The 21,030-nt window shown below is 38.5% G+C and overlaps 1 protein-coding gene across 4 annotated transcripts in view; it reads right to left on the reverse strand.

Moving 5' to 3' along the window:
- LOC131063902 (uncharacterized) overlaps positions 1–21,030 on the reverse strand; it is a 210,947-nt gene that overhangs the window by 122,158 nt on the left and 67,759 nt on the right. For all 4 annotated transcript variants that reach the window (XM_057997854.2, XM_057997855.2, XM_059218225.1 and 1 more), the window contains exon 3: positions 9,348–9,385. In XM_057997854.2, coding sequence (XP_057853837.2) covers positions 9,348–9,385 — 38 coding nt within the window. The remainder of the gene's footprint in view (positions 1–9,347; positions 9,386–21,030) is intronic.

The following is a 21,030-nucleotide window of genomic DNA, read 5'->3' on the forward strand; positions in this document are numbered from 1 at the left end:
CATGATGCCTTATTTATTACCAAACCCCCTACTTGGCACCACAAAGGGTTCATTTTTGGTCAAACCCTAATTAGGGTTTTTCATCTTGTAATATTGGCCCTTGATTTCAAATCAATCTTGGTCGTTCATTGGGAGGATCTCTACAAAAGGCCCTACCTTCTCAATTGTAATTGATTAGATAATTAGCTCATTAGAAGTAGAGAGCTCTTAGAGTAGAAGTAGAGTAGGAGAAGGAGAAGACATTGTTGTAAGACTTGGAGAATTAAAATTTGATTTCATTGAAGATATGGTGGATTCATGTTCATTTCAACTTATTGCATGGTGTTCTTCCAATTTCTCAATTATTAGATAAAGTGCTTTATTTCAACTTGTTGCATGGTTCATACTTTTTACATCCTGTTGATTATAAGTTGCAATATAAAGTTAGCCTGTACCACTAAATTTGTGCTAAGTTCAATTGTGGATAGTCATTTAAATTGCACTATTTTGGGTATTCAATTGCACTTTCTCAATGTAAAAATCCTTCAACATCCTTGGAAGATTGCACCAGTTCTTGTGGAGTTGTAGTTGATCTTGGCAAACTTGGTTTATTTGGAATTTGTCCATTGGAGCACTATCCATTGATATCGTTGTCCTTAGGAGTAGAATAGATTCTCTAACCCTTCCCCTTTTTACTTTCAATATATTTCGGGTTTGTTCGAAGAAAGAGGCATCACAAAATTGCATTATCTGATGATCAAGTTCCATCCACTGCAAAGAAGTGAAAGAATGATCAAAACATAAGTCCTTTGTGTTACCAACATACATCAAGCCAAGGGAGCTCATATCCAACATAAAGTCGCAAGTTTACAATAGGAGCCTTGGAGTCGCCTCTATGATCTTCGCAATCTTAGCATATGAGGGGTCTTTGCTCAAGAGAGGATAGAGTGTTCTTTGGAAACTTTATTTTATGGTTGGTGTGGTAACAAAACACCCATCAACAAAATTGGCACTAGGCAAGCAAAACATCAAATCGTTCATTTTCATGAGTGAAGATATCCAAGCTAGCCAGAACCAATATGAGCTTTCAAGTGCCAAACCAAAGATATGTTAGATCTGTCATATATCAAAAACTCCAAAAAAAAAGTGAAAAATCAAAAAAAAAAATCAGAAAATAGAAAATCAAAAAGAAGATTTCTCAATGAAAGGCAATTAAGTAGTACTATTACTTTGTTTGAGTCTCATCACTTTTGAACCTTATTCGTTGTGTTTCACTAAGTACTTTTGAATCTTTGATACTATAATGTATATGTCAATATGATTACACTTGCAACTTTATCAATGTTATCATACAAATATCTGAAATTTCCATATAGATATATATATATAGAGAGAGAGAGAGAGATCCCCAAAAATGGCGTAAAAAACCCCGTCCCTGAAACACGTCCCATCATCCCCTCGTCCTAGAAACTCAGCAAAACATAGATAAAGATGGAAAGGTGAGATACATGTGTTCCATATCAACAAACTATTAAGAGGAGATATTTGAAATTTCAAGATTTAATAATACTAAAAGCATTTCATGGGAGATTCAAAAACGCTGTAAACTCCCCGATTTGAAGAAGGTTGGCTACCATAATTTCATATAAATTAATTAATTAATAAAATAATAATAAATGAAATTATTATATACATTAAAATAAAGATTTACCCCGAAAAATAATATTATCAATTGATGGGGTGCGAGTGCTGGGTTTTGCAGGGGTCGACCTAGGGCATCCTTGCCCTAGCTCGTGCTCAGGCCTTTCAGCGTGTGCGCGGGTGGGGGGGTGGGTGGGTGGGTTTGTTCAGTGTTGCAAGGTGGGGCATGGATTTGGTGATGTCGTGTGCCAGAGGAGGTGGCTCAAGGGTGGCGGGGGTTACTGCTCCCTAGTTCTGCTTTCTCTATTCTGCTGCGTTTTTCTGCTTCGGTTGGTGGTGTCGGCGTGGTAGGGAGGGCTTGTGCTTGGGAGGTGAGTGGGGTGGGTGTTTTCGGGGAGAGCGCTTTCTTTCCCTTATCCACTTAGGGTGTGGGTTTTCGATCAAGCATGATGGTTGGTTCGCAAGAAGTGGCTTTAGAGGCTTCTCCTAGCTTGGATTTTCGAGCAGCTTTGGGTTCGCATTCTCTAAATCATGGTGTTAAGACCTTTGATAATAATCTCTTTGCTCCCGACTCGGGGGTTGTTGGTGCTGGTGTGTCCAATGGATCCCGAAATTCGAAGTTTAACAGCTGCCTTGAGAGATGCAAAGAGAGGCCGAAACTGGTAATTCCACCTGAGATGGTTGCTGAGGATGTTGAATATTTTTCAAAGCATTCACTTTACTGCAAATTTTTGGGGATGAGGGTTTCTCTGCAGTTTCTGGAGAATTGGGCTCAGAGGATTTGGGCATCAGAAGGGGAAATAGAGATTATGTTGTTGCCAAACAACTACTTCATGGTTACATTCAATTGCATGGAGGATCGCAATAGGGTCTTTCAAGGAGGCCCGTATTTTTATAACCGGGTGGGGTTGTTCATCAAACCTTGGCATGCGGGATTTAACCCTTCGGAGGAGCTCCCGAATAGGGTCCCAGTGTGGGTTTGTTTACCTCGTTTCCGATGGAATGTTATCGGGAGGATGTGTTGCGGATGCTCGCTTCATTGCTTGGGAAGGCGGTTGGATCTTCAACGCAAACCTTGAGGAGAAAGGTAATAACTTTCGCTCGTATCTGTGTTGAAATTGATCTTAGTAAGCCTTTGTCAAATGCTATAGATATGTGTGCGGGCTCTTATTCTTGGGTCCAGCCGCTGGATTATGAGACTTTACCATTTAGGTGTCATCTATGTCATGAGGATGGTCATTTGCAGCGCAAGTGCCCTAGGTCTAAACCGGTTGTGCATCAACCTCAACAGCCTTCTCGTAACCTAGATGGGGCTGATAAAGGAAAAGCTTCCATGTCTAATGGTTTTGTCCTAGTTAAGACAAAGAACAAGAACCGGGGTCAAAAGAGGTCTTTGAAGGAGAGACAAGAGGAGGATACCTTCAACAGATTTGAAACCTTGGATGATCTTAGCCAGCAGGAAGTGAATCTGGGGTTGACTCCTTTGGATCAAAGTGCAATAGGGTTGGTTCCTGATAGTGTGAACTGGGATACTACCCAGGTTCAGCAAGTGGTTGGAAGTCAACAAATGGAGATGGATCTGCAAGTAGTGGCTCAGTTGGGACCCATCTCTAGTGCTGAAGTGAAGTTGGCTGGTGGGGATGTTTCTCTTGCAGCACATAAATTGTAATCTGTTGGGGTCAAACGCAATAAAATCTCCTTACATCTGGGTCTTCTTCAAAAAGACATTAAAAAAGGAGCAAAGGAGAAGATTTCGAAGGTTGGCAGAAAGGAGGACTAGGATAAGATCGAATTGATGGGGGAGAATTTGATTGAGTCATGGTCAGTAAAGAGTCTAAATTCTCATTTTTCAAATCCCCCGAAATGATTGTGCTATCATGGAATGTGACGTGCTTGAACAGTGGCCCTAGACAAAAAGTTGTTGGGGAGTTGATAAGGAGTCATTCTCCTGATGTCCTTTTCTTGCAGGAAACTAAATTATTTGTGGAAAGTACGTTGGGTCTAGTGTCAAAGCTATGGGGGAGGGGTGAATGTCAGTGTATTGGGGCATTTGGCTCCTCTGGAAGGGTGGCTTGTCTTTGGAACCCCTTGAGGATTCGTCCTATATGGTGGGTTGCTTCTGGATCTTCTTTATCCAAGGTTGCCTCTAGTCTTGAGACTGGGGAATATATCTTGTTTACTAACATTTATGCCCCCACGGATCTTCAGGGTAAGCAAAATTTGATGTTTCATATTTCTTTTATGCGTGGGTTGTTTCCTTTTAATCCGTGGATTATGGCGGGTGATTTCAATGCCATCTTAGAGTTGAGTGAGTGAGAAGAAGGGTGGTGTTATGCGGTCGGAACCTTCTTCCTTCCTTCTTCAGGATAGTATATATCCTTGAATCTTGTTCACATCAAGTCTGGTAATGGTCTGTTCACTTCGAACAACAGGAGGGTAGGCGAGTATTGGATTGCGAAGAGGCTCGATCGCTTTTTGGTTTCTAGTTTTTAGGTTGGTCGGGATGGTCAATATGCTCTGAGATTTTAGATTGGAGAGGTTCGGACCACTAGCCCATCAAATCGGTGTTTTCTTATGCTCGGGTCGCTCGTATTCCTTCATTCAAATTCCAACTTATTTGGTTACGTGATCCTTCTTTGTAGAATCATGTTGCAGAGTGGTGGAGGAGAGGGAGGCCAACCTTTGGCACTGCTATGTACACTTATGCCAAGCAGCTGCAATTTGTTAAGTTTCAACTTAAACGGTGGAATCGTCAATGTTTCGGTAATATTTTCATGCTAAGATAGCTGCTCAATTAGAGTTGAATGGCATTACCAAAGAAATAAGAGAGCATTGATTGTCAAAAGCCTTGCTTAGAGAGGAAGACAGGGCAGTCAAGAATTTAGAGGAGTGGGAGCTTAGGGAGGAAATCTACTGGAAACAGAGAGCTCATATTGATTGGCTTCAAGTGGGGGATAAGAATACTGCATTCTTCTTCAATTCGGTGAAAGCAAGAAGACATGGCAATTCCATCCCTGTTCTGGTTGATGATAGAGGTGAGCAGTATTTATCCTTGCAGGAGATTTCTAGGGAGTTTATGCAATATTTCCGATCCCTTTTTAGTGAGGATTCTCAGGGGGAATCTGAAGAGGAGAATCAGGTTCTTCCCTGTATTCCTTCTATAGTAACTAGAGAGATGAATGAGCAGCTTATGGGTCCTATTTTGTTGGAAGAACTTGAGAGAATTGTTTTCCACATGAAGAAGGGGAAAGCTCCTGGACCGAATGGGTTTCCGATTGAGTTCTATCAAGATTTCTGGGATATTATCAAATTGGATTTATTGGAGGTGGTCCAAAAGTCCCAGAGGAATAAGCAGATGCTTCGAGCTTTGAATGCGACTTTTATGGCACTCATCCCCAAGTGTGATGGGGTTGACCGGTTAGGCCAGTTCTGTCCTATTTCTCTCTGTAATGTGATTTATAAGATCATTTCTAAGTTGATAGCGGAAAGGTTAAAGAATTGGCTTGGGGGTGTCATTTCTGAGGAGCAGAGTGGGTTTGTGGAGGGTCGTCAAATCTTGGATGGTGTGGTCATTGCTACTGAAACCATTCATTCGATGGCAGCCTCCAAGGAAAAAGCTATGTTTATCAAGCTGGTTATGGCAAAGGCTTATGATAGAGTTCGTTGGTCCTTTCTCCAGAAGATTGTTAGGGCTTTTGGTTTTATGAATGGATCCAATGGATAATGAGTTGTGTTTCATCTACCTCATTCTTTGTGCTAATTAATGGAGATCATACTAGGTTGTTTGGTGCGTCTACGCGTCTTCGTCAGGGAGACCCTCTTTCCCCGTACTTATTCATTCTTTTGGCTGAGGGTCTGGGGAGGTTGATTAAGTATAATGTGGGTCTCGGTATTATTCATGGTTGGAGTTGGGGTAATGACATACCTCCTCAGTCCCATTTGCAGTTTGTGGATGATACAGCCCTGATGGAACTAGCTCGGATCAAAGAACCTATAAATCTGCGTAAAGTCTTGGATGTTTATCTTGCTGCTTCTGGCCAATTGATCAATGAGGATAAATCTTCCATTCTCTTCTTCAACACACCTGGAACTATTCAGATGAGGATTGCTCATATCTTGAGATTCCAAGTCGGTTCTCTTCACTTGACTTACCTAGGTATTCCTATCTCTATTGGTAATCCTCCCAGGGACTTTTGGTAGGGTATTCTGGATAAATTTCGCATGAAGGTTGAACATTCGAAACACAGATGGTTATCCTTTGCTGAGAGGGTTCAACTAATCCAGTCGATGGTTCAGGGCTTTCGATTTATAGGTGTATGCTCCAAGTGGCCCCAAAGTGGTTTGTGAAGGGATTGGATTCTTTCACAAGGTAATTCTTATGGGCAGGCAACCTGTCCTCCTATAAATGGAGCCTTGTCAAATGGGACTTGGTGTGCAGCCCGAAACAGTCAGGTGAGCTTGGCTTAAGGCAGTCTACTTTATTTGGGGAGGCTTTGGCAGCAAAATTGTACTGATGGTGGTGTGTTGAACAAGATCGAGGTTGGGCTAGGATTTTGTCATACAAGTATATGCAGAGGATCCCAAAGGAGGAAATCCCAAGATATCCGCTTGCGGGAAAAGGCTCTACGATTTGGAGTACTCTCAAGAAAGGGGCTGCACTAATAAAAGGACTTTTTGGGATCCGTAAGAGGGGGGGAAGGTACTTTTCTGATTCGATTCTTGGGATGGCTACCCCACATTATTGATCAATTTCCTAACTTAGGAAATCTTTGCCAGAGGTTCCTGGAGGCAGGGTGGTCTAGAGTGAGTGACTTTAAGTCTCTTTATAGATGTGGGCAATTGGAGATGGTGCGGTGGAAGGTTCCTAATGAATGGCCAGTTGTTGGTATGGATGAAGACTGCGTTGAGCTGCAAGGCATTTTGGTGAGTAGACATTGCAGTTCCCTTAAGGATAGGGATAGCCTTGCTTGGTTCCAAAATCCTAAGGGTGTTTTTACTGTTGCCAACGAGTACCAGGAGCTATTGTCTCGTAGATTAAAGGGGAGGAAGGTGCACTAGTGGAAATATGTTTGGAACAATTTCTCTTGGCCGAAGTGTAACTATTTTGCTTCGACTTTGGCTTTGAATAGACGTCTAAACTGGGACAATATTCGCAAGCGTGGGTTCCATTGGCCTTCCATCTGTGTTTTGTGTGGTAATGGGGAGGAGGATTCTTCACATCTATTCTTTAGATGCCCTTTCTCGATGCTGATCTGGCATTACTGGTGGGGGGTGTGGAAGCACCCTTGTGTTCACGCATATTCTTTGGTGGATTTTTGGAGCAGTTTGAGCAGGCCTCCTATTTTGTCCTCTTTTCTCCACATTGTCTGGCACATTGGGCCCATTTTCATACTTTGGCAGATCTGGCTAGAGAGGAATAGGAGGATCTTTAGGGAAGTCAGACTGATAATTCAGCAAGTGTGGAATAGAATCATTGGAATGATCCGAGAGATGGTGGAAGCTAAATGTGAGGTGAATTTTCCTCTGGATAGAGGAGAGGTTGATATTGCAAGTAGGTTGGGTTTGCAAGAGATGCCTCATGTCTCATCTTGTGTCAAGAGAGGTAGACGTGCTATGAAGAAGGTTCATAGGGTGGGAAGGTGGTTGCCCCATCAGGATGAGTCCATCAAGATTAACACCGATGGCTCCTCTAGGGGTAATCCAGGTCCTACTAGGATTGGTGGTGTTGGTAGGGATCGTATGAGGGATGTGGTTTTCTTCTTTTTAGTGCATAAAAGTAGTCTAATAATTTTATGGAGGGATTAGCAATTTTCTATGCCCTGGAGCGTGCTTTTGAGTTGGGGTGGCATAAGGTTATCTGTGAATCGGATTTGCAGATTATTGTTAACCTGTTGATTGAGCAGAGGGTGAATGGGATTAATTGGCACCTGGCTGGGATTGTTCACCATATTTTACAAATTGGTGCTTTGATGGAGAAGGTGTCTTTCATCCACATTCCTCGTGAATGGAATAGAGCAGCTGATTGTTTGGCTAAGTGGGCCTCGGAACATGGTGATGATTGGAAAGTTGAGGGTTGGGAGCATCTTGCCCCGGATTACTGTCAGGACTTGCATAAGATCTTTGTTGAGGATATGGATAGTTATGAAGCTGGTTGATTTTTGGTTGGGCTTGTTTTTCTCTTCTAGAGCTTTTAGATTCTGGTTTTCTTATGTAATTCTTGGTTCTGATTATTAATAAAGTTTTTACCCGTTTATTCAAAAAAAAAAAAAAGATTTACCCCATTTTGGGCAGTTTGTATCTTGGGCCAGCTTATATTAACATTACTAAATATTTCAATTGTCAAACTAAGCCAACTTGAAGGCGGCTAAACCATTTCCCTCGCTGGGTCAATAAAGGAGGTGTTTCGTATAAATTCACAAGCATTGAAGAAGCAGGGCATATTTGGAGTTGAGATCGCGTTGGCTAAATCAGTGCTTCCTCGAATGAAAACTGCAGTAGGCAGGCCTGGGTAGGGCGAACCCTTACTCAGTAGTAGCTGTTTATTTCTGCACTCTTCAATCAGGCCCTTCCTATTTGCAGGGCATGAGTGTGAAAAGAAACAAATCAAAGTTTCTTATCTTTGAGAGCATAAAACAAATGCCTTTCCTCTTGGACAAAAACTCAAGAGAACTCTGATTAGATTGCTGGCGAAATCTTTGCCTCAGAGAGTGAATTCACCACTGCTGTGCATCCAAGACATATACATGTACATGTATGTATTACATATACATAAACATATAAATGTATATATACATACATACATATATATATAGACACACACACACACACATATGTATGTATGTATGTATGTGTATACATATATATGTCTATGTCTATGTATATGTACATACATACATAAATACACTCACACACACACTCACTCTCTCACACACACACACACATACATACAGACAGACAGACATACACACATGCATACATACACACATACACACACGCATACATACACATACAGACACACACACACACACACATTTTCAGGGGAGCTTTCCTCTTGGACGTAAACCCAAGAGAACTCTGATCAGATTGCTGGCGAAATCTTTGGCTCACAGAGAGCGAATTCAACACTGCTGTGCATCCAAGACAGCAGCAGAAATAAGCTTCTCACAATATATATATATATATATATATACAGGGGAGGCTTCTGAAGGTGATCCAGCTATTGCAGAAGGCACCATAAGGAGCAGTTATAAAAATCTGAGCACATCATAGTCATTGGGATGACTGGCTGAGTATAGACCTGTGATATCAATCCTAACCAATCAAGGTATGGAGTGGTATCCCATGGAAGAAACAGCATGTTATTAATGTTTGCATCTCTATTATATGAATTTGTGTAATCTGATCTGTATGCTGGAATTAAGGGTCTGAGAAAAATAAACATTTACCTTGCTTTAGTGTTTTGAATATGGTATGGTTATTGAACTGGTAAGTCCTGTGAGCCAAATATATTTTGGGATATTATTGTAGAAGCAGCTCATTGTTTTCAGAGTGAATGTTTAAATCTGAGAAATCAAATCTGAGTTTACATAAGCTTTTTGTTGATAATACTGGCGAGCACTCCTTTACATCTCCTGTTATACAAGCTGGTATATTTCAAACAGAAACAAATTTTTTAAGGCATAAAAAATCCAAAAACACAAAGATTCAGAAATGCTTTTGAACCGTACCTTCAGCAATATCATGGACAATTGCCATCTTTACACACCTACAAACAAATCATTAAAAATTATTAAATAAAAAGCTCATATCGTATGGTACAAAATGTCAATTTGTGTAATCCACTAACTCTTTACATCTACTAAATTGAAATGTTGTATAAAATGGGGTCATTTAGCAACCAAGCAATGCATACATCCAAAAGAACCACGCTTTCCATAGTTACAATAATTTCAAGCATGGTCTTGAAAGCTAAAGTAAAAAAACAGTAGCATTGTGCATGCAAATGAAATTGAAATTAGACAATAAATATTATCAATTCTACATAATATATACCTATTGGCAGCAGTAATGCATGTTTAACTAATGTAAGCATGCCAAAACCCACTCACGTGAATTAAAAAGGTTGATGTCTTGATGACAGAGAGATCTTGAAGAACTTTAGAATATATTAGCAAAAAGAAAATCATAAGTGAAAGTGGGCATGTGAAGTGTTCATTAAATTTGTACATTGGAAATAAATTCAAATATAGTAATCTCTTGGGAAAGTGTAAGGTCATAAGAAAACAGGTAAAGCCTAAATAGCAATCATGTACCACTAGGAACTTCAAATGCTTTAAGATTGCATGTGTACCACTACCTATTTATACAGCTGTATGCATAAAATCATAAATGATGTGTATTTTACTTTTGGTCCTATATCAAAAAATAATAAATACTATGATATCATGGGCCCTTCCCACTGTTTTCACAAACAGACAATCTAATCTACCTTAGGCCTGCTGTCCCATTAAGATTATCTGTTTTATTAAATGCATAGAAAGTGATTTGTGTGCCCTTGTGATTTGGTTGAGTGCATACCATTTCTAAGATGTGATTATCCCAAATGCAAAGATAAATGAGACAAAAAATGACTGTGAATAGGTGGTGAATGTTAGAGAAGGGCATGTTACAGGAGGTTATGGTTTGAATTTGTCTCTTTACTAGTCTGAAATACCAAGTATTCTGGTTGACTGCACCACCCATAATGCTCTTGGTTTTGGCATGTATTGTAATACCCACCGTTTCAAAAAAAAGAAATTGTTACTATTTTCCATACATCCTATTATTATGTTCTCTTTTTTTTTTTTTTTTGATTAACATTAGAAAAATTAACTTCCAGGATCTCAACTAGTTCTATATTTTAGTTCTTTGCAGTTTTATATTTCCAATAATTTAATAATATTTTTATTAAATTCCAGACATTAGCAGTTTCAGATGTTGTTGTCGCCATTTATAGATTCTGCAGAAAATCAGGTTCTATTCAGCTTCACTTAGGATTTTTGTAAAGCTCTCGAGCCATTGAAAAAGAGTTTTAGAGCTGCAACCTTTCATATCCTAAAATTTTTAAATCATCTCCCAAGTTTCAGAACTAAAGAGCTAAGACTATCACAGCAATTAAAGCAAATTCCTGTTAGGAACATAACAGTTGTATCACAGACACTTTCTTGGCCTTCAAGGAAAGCCCTAGTAATGGCAGATTTTTTCACATAAAATTAGTGTTGTGTAGCCCATGTAGATCAAAGTCAAGGATTATGGAGAACTTTTGATAAATGAACTGCAGAAGACATCTTTTTTTAATATGTTGAATGTGAAGAAGATCAAACAAATGTTTATCAGAAGAATTTGTTAAGGAGGTTATGGGTATTGATGGAAGTAGCTCAATGCATGACTGTGATGCAAAAAATTCAAACGTAGTGATGCTCTCTATGAACATGAGGCTAACAATGAAGATATGACTATAAGATTGATTAATTGTTGTGGTCATCATCCTCTGGCAGTTATTTCTTTTTAAGAAAGAAACTCCAATAGAGAAAGGGGAATAGGCTATAAGAAACCTACAAATAACTTTTGTGAGCACCCTAAGATTTTCTGTTTCGAGATTCAGTTTCTAAAAAAGTGATTTGTGGGGCCCCTTAGAATTTGCATTGACACGCTTTTAGTATGATATGGAGCTTTGTTTGAGAAGGCATATTGCTTGAGGCTATGTTTTAGAGACTTGTAAAGAACTGAGCATTCTCACCTGGTGCAGTGCCCATATTACTCTTGGAGTTGGCCTGGATTGGTATGCATACCTTTTCACAAAAAAATTCGGTACCTTTTGTGTGGACTAATTTCCATAAAAGTTATTATTATATTATCTTTCCAACATTACAACCTACAAGAAAAAAGAAATTAAGTTTCAGGATTTTCATTAATTCCATATTTTAGACTTCAAAATGTATACTAATTTTCAGAATTTTAGATTTTTTTAGTACTTCCCAGCAGTTTCCTTATTTTTGCAATTTTTGGCAATTTTAGAGTTTGTTGTATAGCTATATTGAATTCTGCAGCAGATCAGTTTTTGTATTTGTTCAGCTTCAGTTCAGATTTCCAATAAAAATTATTGTTAAATTCTCTTTCCAACATTTCAACCTATAAGAAAAAAAAATTAAGTTTCAGGGTCTTTGTTAATTCCATATGTTAGATTTATAAATTTCTACTAATTTTCAGAATTTTAGTTTTCTATAAGTACGTCTCAGCAGTTTCCTTATTTTTGCAATTTTTAGCAAATTTAGATTTTTCTGAAGCTATATATTGAATTCTGCAGCAGGTCAATCGTTTGTTTTTGTTCAGCTTCAGTTCAGATTTTTGTAACTAGGAGTTCCAATGCTGCAGATTTCATATTTCGAATCTAAATCAGCTTTCAAATTTCAGAAATAAACTGGCTGCTGCAATATTTGTGTCTTGTGACTTGTCCAATGGACAGAGGCATATACTTGCAACAGCAGAAGAAATCACAATAATACAGGTGATTTTCCTCAGTGTTTGAGAGGGGCAGCTCCCTCGTCTGATTGGAGAGGAAGAGAGTTCGGAATTTTTTGGCACTTTTTACCCAAAAGTACAAAACAGGCATATAAAGAAGAAAGAGGGAGAAACCCTGGATGGAATTAATGAAGAGAACCGTTAGGAAAACTTGAGAAATGGAAAAGGAAGGATCAGTCTTTTTTTTACCCCTTTAAAATGAACCTACTCATATTAGATAGAAATTGAAGAGTACATATTGGGCTATGTGGGGCCTAAAATCTATTAGTCCAAGCCTAGGCAATATAGAGAAAGGGATACATATTAAAGTTCATTGGGACACATCAAAATCCAGAATCTTTCTCAGATCTTCTTGAAGCTTGGTCGACCACCACTAGGGGTGCAGACCATAACAAGTAACGTTGGAGTTGTCAAGAGCCCAATTGGCTAGCCCAACCCACTACTTTATTGCATTTTCCTAGAACTTTTCCTTCAAGCTTTGAATCTACCGCAACTCTCTTGCTATTTGTCACTTTTTTCAATAGAACCTCCTAAGATCAGATAATAAGTTAATGATTACCTTTGAATCCAATTCAATTTGCAGCTTTTGCTGTTAATGCATGGTAGCTACGGTAAGATAAATGATTGAATGAGAGATAAATGAAGTCTCTCATTCAACTATTAAGAAAACTTCAAGCTATTTTATTTGATAATCATTTCTCATTTATATCAATATCGATAATCATATTATAGCATGGCACATTGGTGATCAACGATAGTTATCAGGTTAACCATCTATCCCGATCTATATCGGATGTGTTCCCAGCAAATGAAATAAGATTATCGAGTTGCTATCGGGTGGCATAGCATGCACCGTTTAATGTATACAACCTTTACTTAGTGATCGGTGTTGGTTAACATAGACACCGATTACTATCGGTTAATATGCCACGCCAAACACCATCGTTAAATACCGATTGGCATATACATTATGTTACGTGAACCCCGATTAATATTGGGCTGGTAAATAATTAAAACACCGGTTGATAACATATGCAAAGGGGTGCGATCAAGGAGTGTCTTGATCGGTCATGTCCATAAGACATGACCGGTCAAGGCACTGCTTGATCCTCCCTCTCATATATATATATATATATATATATATATATATAATTTGGTATTTGTGAAGAGGATATTGAAATCGATAAATACTCCTATTACCTGCCAAAAAAAGAAGATAGTCAGAATTATAATAGAGACAGATAATACATAGATAGAAAGAATAAAGTTAGAATACATCTTGCATATTGAATTGTAAATTGAACAACATTTACATGGTATCAGAGCTATAGTTAAATCGAACCTGAGGTTGTTCAATTTTACGTAAAATTCAAATCAAGCATATATTCAACATCACAATTCTCTCAATGGCCAGCGCTATCAGATTTGAAGACAGACTCGGAGGAGGTGATGACTTCTCTGCATGGAAATTCAGAATTCAAATGATTCTAAAAGAAAATAAAGTAGCATCATTTGTAAAGACTGAAACTGCAAAACCTGAGACTGAACTTGACAAAGCAATTTGGAGAGAAGTTAATGATAAGGCTATTAAAATCATAGTTGATGGGGTAAGAAACAACATCATGCCCATCATAAGGAAACATGAAACAGCCTTCAACATGTTCAAAGCACTTGAAGACGCTTTTGAGATATCCAATGCCAGTAGAACCTTGGCTTTAAAAAGAGAAATAAATCATATAGCCATGATAAAAGGAGAATCAATCAATGCCTACTTCATGCGAATATCTGCCCTAAGGGATGAACTGGCAACCCTTGGATATGAGATCCAAGACAAAGAATTAACCCTCATTGCTCTAGATGGGTTGCCTAGCATATGCGAAACATTTGTCCAAGGCATCAATGCAAGGGATGAATTCCCAAAATTCGATAAGCTAAAGGCTGGCTGTCTCCAAGAGGAATCAAGGCAAAATAAGAAAGAAATCAAACAGAAGAATATTGATGAAGATCTTCAAGTTCTAAATACGAACTCAAACAAGAAAAGCAAGCAGAAGCAATTCAGGAAGAGAAAAAGCCGTCACGGCAAGAACACCTTCAAGAAGGACCTTTCTCAAATTTAGTGTTACAAATGTGACAAGTTTGGGCACTATGTTGCCAAATGTCCAGAAAGGGCTAAGCAAGCCACATTTGCCAAAACAGGAAAATCTAAAAGGGAAGAGGACTCCGAGAAGTATGTGCTCTATTCAGCACTCACAAACCAAGCATCAAACAATGTGAACTCCTGGGTGATTGACAGTGGCTCATCCAGACACATTACAGGAATCAGAGAAGTATTGGACTCCATGAAAGAGGAGAATGATGAGGAAGTAACTATCGGAGATGACTCTACACATCCAGTCAAAGGAGTTGGAACCTGCACCATCAAACTAAAGTCGGGTGTATCATTACAACTTAGAGGAGTACTATATGTTCCAGGCATCAAGAGAAATCTAGTCTCAATATCAGCACTGGAGGACAATGGATACAAAGTAACCTTTATGGACAACAAAGTATTGGCTTGGCCAAAGAACACATCCATCAAGAAAGCTAAAACAATTGGTCAAAGACAAGGCTACTTGTATGAGCTATGCACAGAGCCCAACTTAACCCTAATTCATGAAACTACGGATGCAAATGAAATCTAGCATAAAAGACTAGGCCACCTAAATTTTAGAGCTTTATCATCAATGGGAGACCTTGTCACAGGTCTCCCTAAGTTAAAGCAATATCATTCAAGGGCATGCACGGGATGTGCCCTAGGTAAAAATACTAAGGGTGTTTTTCAGAATAGTACTAGGAAAACAAGTAAAATTTTAGAGTTAGTTCATTCTGACATATGTGGACCTATGTCTGTACCTTCATAGGAGGGATTTTTGTATTATGTAATATTTGTTAATGACTACTCTAGGAAAACCTGGATCTACTTTCTGAAATGCAAAGAATCATAAGAGATCCTTAATAGGTTTAAAGAATTCAAATCACTAATAGAAAACTACACAGGAAATAAAATTAAAACCCTAAGAACTAATAATGGGGGGGAACACACATCAGAATTATTTAAAGAGTTCTGTGAAAATTCAGGGATTAAGAGGGAGCTAACAATATCTTATAACCCTCAACAAAATGGGATAGCTGAAAGGAAAAATAGGACAATCGTTGAAGCTGCCAAAGCTATGATTCTTGATCAGAATCTAAATATCAATATTTGGGCAGAAGCAACTAGCACTGCTGTATATATTCAAAACAAATGTCCTCACTTTCATCTTGAAGATAAGACCCCTGAGGAGGTCTTTACTAAATCAAAACCTGATATTAGCCACCTTAGGATATTTGGATGCCCTGTCTATATTCATGTACCTAAGGAGAAAAGATTAAAATTAGAGCCTTCTGGAAAAAGGGGAATCTTTGTAGGATATAGTGAAACCTCCAAAGCTTACAGGATCTATATACCTGGTCAAAAGAATATTGAACTAAGCAGGGATGTGATCTTTGAAGAAGACTTGGCTTTCAAAAGAGCCCAAAGCTCTCTAGACCCTGAAGTCTATATCCCCACCCCTAGCAGAGATAGAGATCCTATGCCTGAGCTTCAGAGGGAGAATCCTGAGGAAACTATAAGTGAAACTCAAAGTCCACCTAGAGAAAACCTCAAGAAAAGACCACTACGGGCCACCAAGACTGTAGCAGAAGCTCAAAAGTTTGTTGCTCCTTCAAGAACCTTCAGGGAAGGCAAAAGGCCTAATAAATTCACTAGCTATGTTGCCCTTATGAATGATCTCTCTAAAACCGAACCAAACAATGTATCAGATGCACTTGAATATCAAGTATGGAAAGATGCCATGTCTGAAGAGTATCAATGCATTATGAAAAATGATGTTTGGGAGATTGTTCCTAGGCCAACTAAAAAATCAGTTGTTTCATCTAAATGGTTGTTCAAGATCAAACATGTTGCAGATGGTAGTATTGAAAAACACAAGACCAGATTTGGAGCTAGAGGGTTCTCAAAAAGGGAATGAATAGATTATGAAGAAACTTTTGCTCTTGTTGCCAGGTATACATTGGTAAGAGTTGTATTAGCCATTGCAGCAGCAAAGGGGTGGAAGGTACACCAGATGGATGTTAAGACAGCATTTCTAAATGGTGAGATCTCAGAAGAAGTTTACCTAGAGCAACCTGAAGGGTTTGAAGTTTATAATGCAGAGTCTCATGTGTGTAGACTCAAGAAAGCTCTCTATGGGCTTAAACAAGCTCCCAGGGCCTGGTATGAAAGATTTGACACCTATCTCTCAAGACTAGGCTTCTCTAAAAATGATGCAAATCCTAATCTCTATTACAAAAGAAATAAAGGTGATATGCTAATGTTAATTTTATATGTTGATGACTTATTAATCACAGGAAATGATCATCTTATAGATCAATGCAAGAAAGATCTATCCAAAGAATTTGATATGAAGGACTTAGGACTCCTTCATTACTTCCTAGGATTGGAAGTATGGCAAAATTCTGACAACATTATACTAAATCAAGGAAAGTATACCTTGGATATTTTGAAGAGATTCGGAATGCTGAACTGTAGGCCCATGACTTCTCCTATGGAAACCAATTTACATAAACTTAAGGAAGCAGCAGCAGAGTCACAACCCACTGACTCTACACAATACAGACAGATGATTGGGTCCCTGATGTACCTAGTGAATACAAGGCCAGATATCTGTTATGAAGTTAATGCCTTAAGTCAGTTCATGTGTGAACCTAAGGAGATACACCTGGTTGCAGTAAAGCACATCATGAGATACCTACAAGGTACCCTAAACCTTGGTCTCAAATATGAGAAAGTTGATATAGACCTACATGGATTTACAAATTCAGATTAGGCTGGAAGTGTAACTGACAGAAAAAGCACTTCAGGGTGTTGCTTCAGTCTAGGTTCAGCCATGATAGCTTGGATCAGCAGGAACCAGTCCTCTGTACCTCAAAGCTCCACCGAGGCAGAATACATTGCAGCTTCTATGGCTGCTCAAGAGGCAGTATGGCTTAGGAATTTGCTTGTGGGGCTCTTTGGAGATCCCATGAAACCGACTATTATACATTGTGACAATCAGAGCTGCATAAAACTTTCAGTTAATCCAGTGTTCCATGACAGATCCAAGCATATTGAGATCCCATACCACTACGTACGAGATATGGTAAACAGAAATGTGATTCAATTAGAATATGTGTGTACAGGAGGTCAAACAGCAGATATTCTGACCAAACCTCTTTCAAGAGTGAAGGTTGATCACTTCAAAAAAGGTTTAGGGATGATTGAAAGGTAATTTGCTTTGTAATTTGTATTTACATATCAATAAGATGTTTAATGTGTAAACTCCTTTGTCATGATAGGACATTGTTGGATCTTATCCCCTGGGTTCATATCTAAGAGGTGGCGATCTCTCAAGATAATGAGCAATTGTATGGGGACATTGTAAGGTGACAATCTTATAATGTCCAAACCAGTTATCATGTTGGATCTCTGGTGTGTCATGGATAAGCCATGATTGTGTTGTGGTAACACATTTATATGAAATGTTAGTGCACCTACCACAACTTGGATAAAGATGAGAATGGAATATTTTCTCATATGATTATCCTTAAGTATTGTGTGCTTAGGCAATACTGATATCACGTGCTAAGGTGATATCTTGTCATCGCAAGATTGATGTGATGGACTTTTGTATCACGTGTTTAGGTGATACTTTATATCATGTGATTAGGTGGTGATATGATTTCTTAGAAAGTTAGATTGTGTAAAGAATGCTAACTATCGTTTAAATTGTGATGCTTGATACACTGCTCTCATTTATCTTACCTAGCTAAGAGGGAATGTTAATGCATGGTAGCTACGGTAAGATAAATGATTGAATGAGAGATAAATGAAGTCTCTCATTCAATCATTTATCCTATCGATTAAACTATTAAGAAAACTTCAAGCTATTTTATTTGATAATCATTCCTCATTTATATCAATATCGATAATCATATTATAGCATGGCACATTGGTGATCAACGATAGTTATCAGGTTAACCATCTATCCCGATCTATATCGGATGTGTTCCCAACAAATGAAATAAGATAATCAAGTTGCTATCGGGTGGCATAGTATGCACCGTTCAGTGTATACAACCTTTAGTTAGTGATCGGTGTCGGTTAACATAGACACCGATTACTATCGGTTAATATGCCACGCCAAACACCATCGTTAAATACCGATTGGAATATACATTATGTTACGTGAACCCCGATTAATATCAGGCTGGTGAATAATTAAAACACCGGTTGATAACATATGCAAAGGGGTGCGATCAAGGAGTGTTTTGATCGGTCATGTCATACATTATGTTACGTGAACCCCAATTAATATTGGGCTGGTAAATAATTAAAACAACGGTTGATAACATATGCAAAGGGGTGCGATCAAGGAGTGTTTTGATCGGTCATGTCCATAAGACATGACCGGTCAAGGCACTGCTTGATCCTCCCCTCTCATATATATATATATATATATATATATCATTTGGTATTTGTTAAGAGGATATTGAAATCAATAAATACTCCTCTTACCTGCCAAACAAAGAAGATAGTCAGAATTATAATAGAGACAGATAATACATAGATAGAAAGAATAAAATTAGAATACATCTTGCATATTGAATTGTAAATTGAACAACAGTTACATTTGCCACCCAATTTTGAAAGCCTCTTGCATCCCTTTATAAACAGCTTTGATCTCCACTAAGTTATTAGTTATGTATCCAAACTTTTCAGCAAAGAAGAAAGCCACAAATTTATCTTAATATGTTCCAATGACTCCAATACTAGCCTGACCTAGATTGCCCTTGAGGCACCATCCATGTTCAAATTAACATAACACAAAACGAGGAGGTGTCCAAGGTCTATCTAACTGATTTTTCTTTTAAAGTCAGAAGGCAGGCATTGTTGAAGTCCTGGGTTGCAAAGAGAGTTGCTTAGATAAATACTCCAATTTTGGAGTGAGAATTTCAGGTAATGAAATCAGCTATATTCATTTTCATCTTCTCCCAAACATAACTGACATCCTTGCAATCCTGCTATAAAATTATGTTGTTTGTCTACTTCCAAATGTTCCAAACAATAAGTAATGCCAGACCACATCAACAAGAGGAGGTTCTCACTATTACGCAGATGGCTTTGTCACCTTCAAATTAGTTGTTCAAAAGACTGAATGTTGACCCATGGAAGATTAAATACTTTGGATAAAAACTTCCATAAGGAGATCACCCATGGGCGTTGGAAAAACAGGTGTTTGATGATTTCCTCATTGTCCAAAAACAGAACACAATGAAAGGGGCCATAAAATCCATGTTTCAGCCTATCCCCAATTAAGATTCTTCCCTTTAACACCAACCACACAAAGAAGATCAGCTTGGGCCATAGAGCAGGCTACCAAATAAGTTTGAAGATGTCGTTCCACTAATGGCAAGCATTCATGCTTAGAGAAATGTAGCCTGAAGAGACTGTATCCATTAGGGCTGTTTCCCCAAGCTAGCGAATCAAAATTGGGGAAGCTGATAGAGGACAACCCAAGAGAATTTTATTTATCCAAGATTGTTGCACTTCACCCACATGGATTGGCCATTTCGGAGAAGGAATCCAACACTCCACTATCTCCTAGGGAAGAGTAGAGTGCTAACAAATAATAAACTTTGATCCATCCTATTTCATGCAAAGCATCCATGTTAAGTGGATGCTCATCCCAAGAATCAGTCCAACCCAAAACAAATGCTTTTTTATAAGAGCTTCCCCCACTTTTAGAATAGATAGAATGGGTGATCCCTTGGACAGAAGAGGCAACCTAATGATACTCTTGGGGATGTTATTCTCTGCATACTTGGTTCAAGTATTGTCTGCCCACAACTCAGATGGAGCCATAAATATTCTCCAATACAGTTTAGCTACCAAAGCCTTCTTGTGTTTGGTGGAGGATTAAAACCTAAGCCACCTTCCTACTTAGGTTGACTCAAGAGTTTCCCATTTAATAGCAGACCACTTTCTTTTTTCTTGCAACCCATTCCACATGAATTTTTGGCAAAGAGAATCCAGTTGTTTCAAAGTTATACTTGGAATATTCAAGATAGAGGAAACATATACAAACAAGGTTTAACGGACTGCCTTAACCAATGTCATTCATCCTCTCAAAGAAAGTCATTTATAAGTCCATTTCTGCAATTTTATCTCGGGTTTGTTTATAATCCAATGGCAATCACTGATTTATTTAAACCTCAAAGAATAAATGAAGAAAGTTCCCACAAGTTTAAACCTATGTTACCCAAGCACGTGTACCCAACACAAAAAGGATCATCTAGGAGTGGAAACATTCAAGGGATATGACGATGTCTCGAAACATTTCTGACTGTCCCCAAAATTGGAAAAAAATCAAGGACATTTCCGATACATTTGCAAAACGCCCAAAAACATCTGGAGATGGCTAACCGTTCTCAAGATGGGCAAAAGGGGGTAGGGGGGCCACACACTTTGCAAAAGACCTAAACCTAAATGTTACATCCCACTTGTGCCCTAGTTATTTATATGTTGTGATTTCACCATGTTATATGTGTACCCTAGTTGTTTATGCTATATTTGCGAGATGTTTAATCGTGCCCTAGATGCTTCATGTTTTAACTGATTGAACGTGCCCTAGATGTTCATGTTTTAATTAAATGATAATGATGCCCTAGATGTTTATGCATAATTGAATGATGATGAATTGTACTTAGAACAATGAATTGATGACTCATAAT

Source organism: Cryptomeria japonica, chromosome 3 (assembly GCF_030272615.1).
Source record: "Cryptomeria japonica chromosome 3, Sugi_1.0, whole genome shotgun sequence".
Lineage (NCBI taxonomy): Eukaryota > Viridiplantae > Streptophyta > Pinopsida > Cupressales > Cupressaceae > Cryptomeria > Cryptomeria japonica.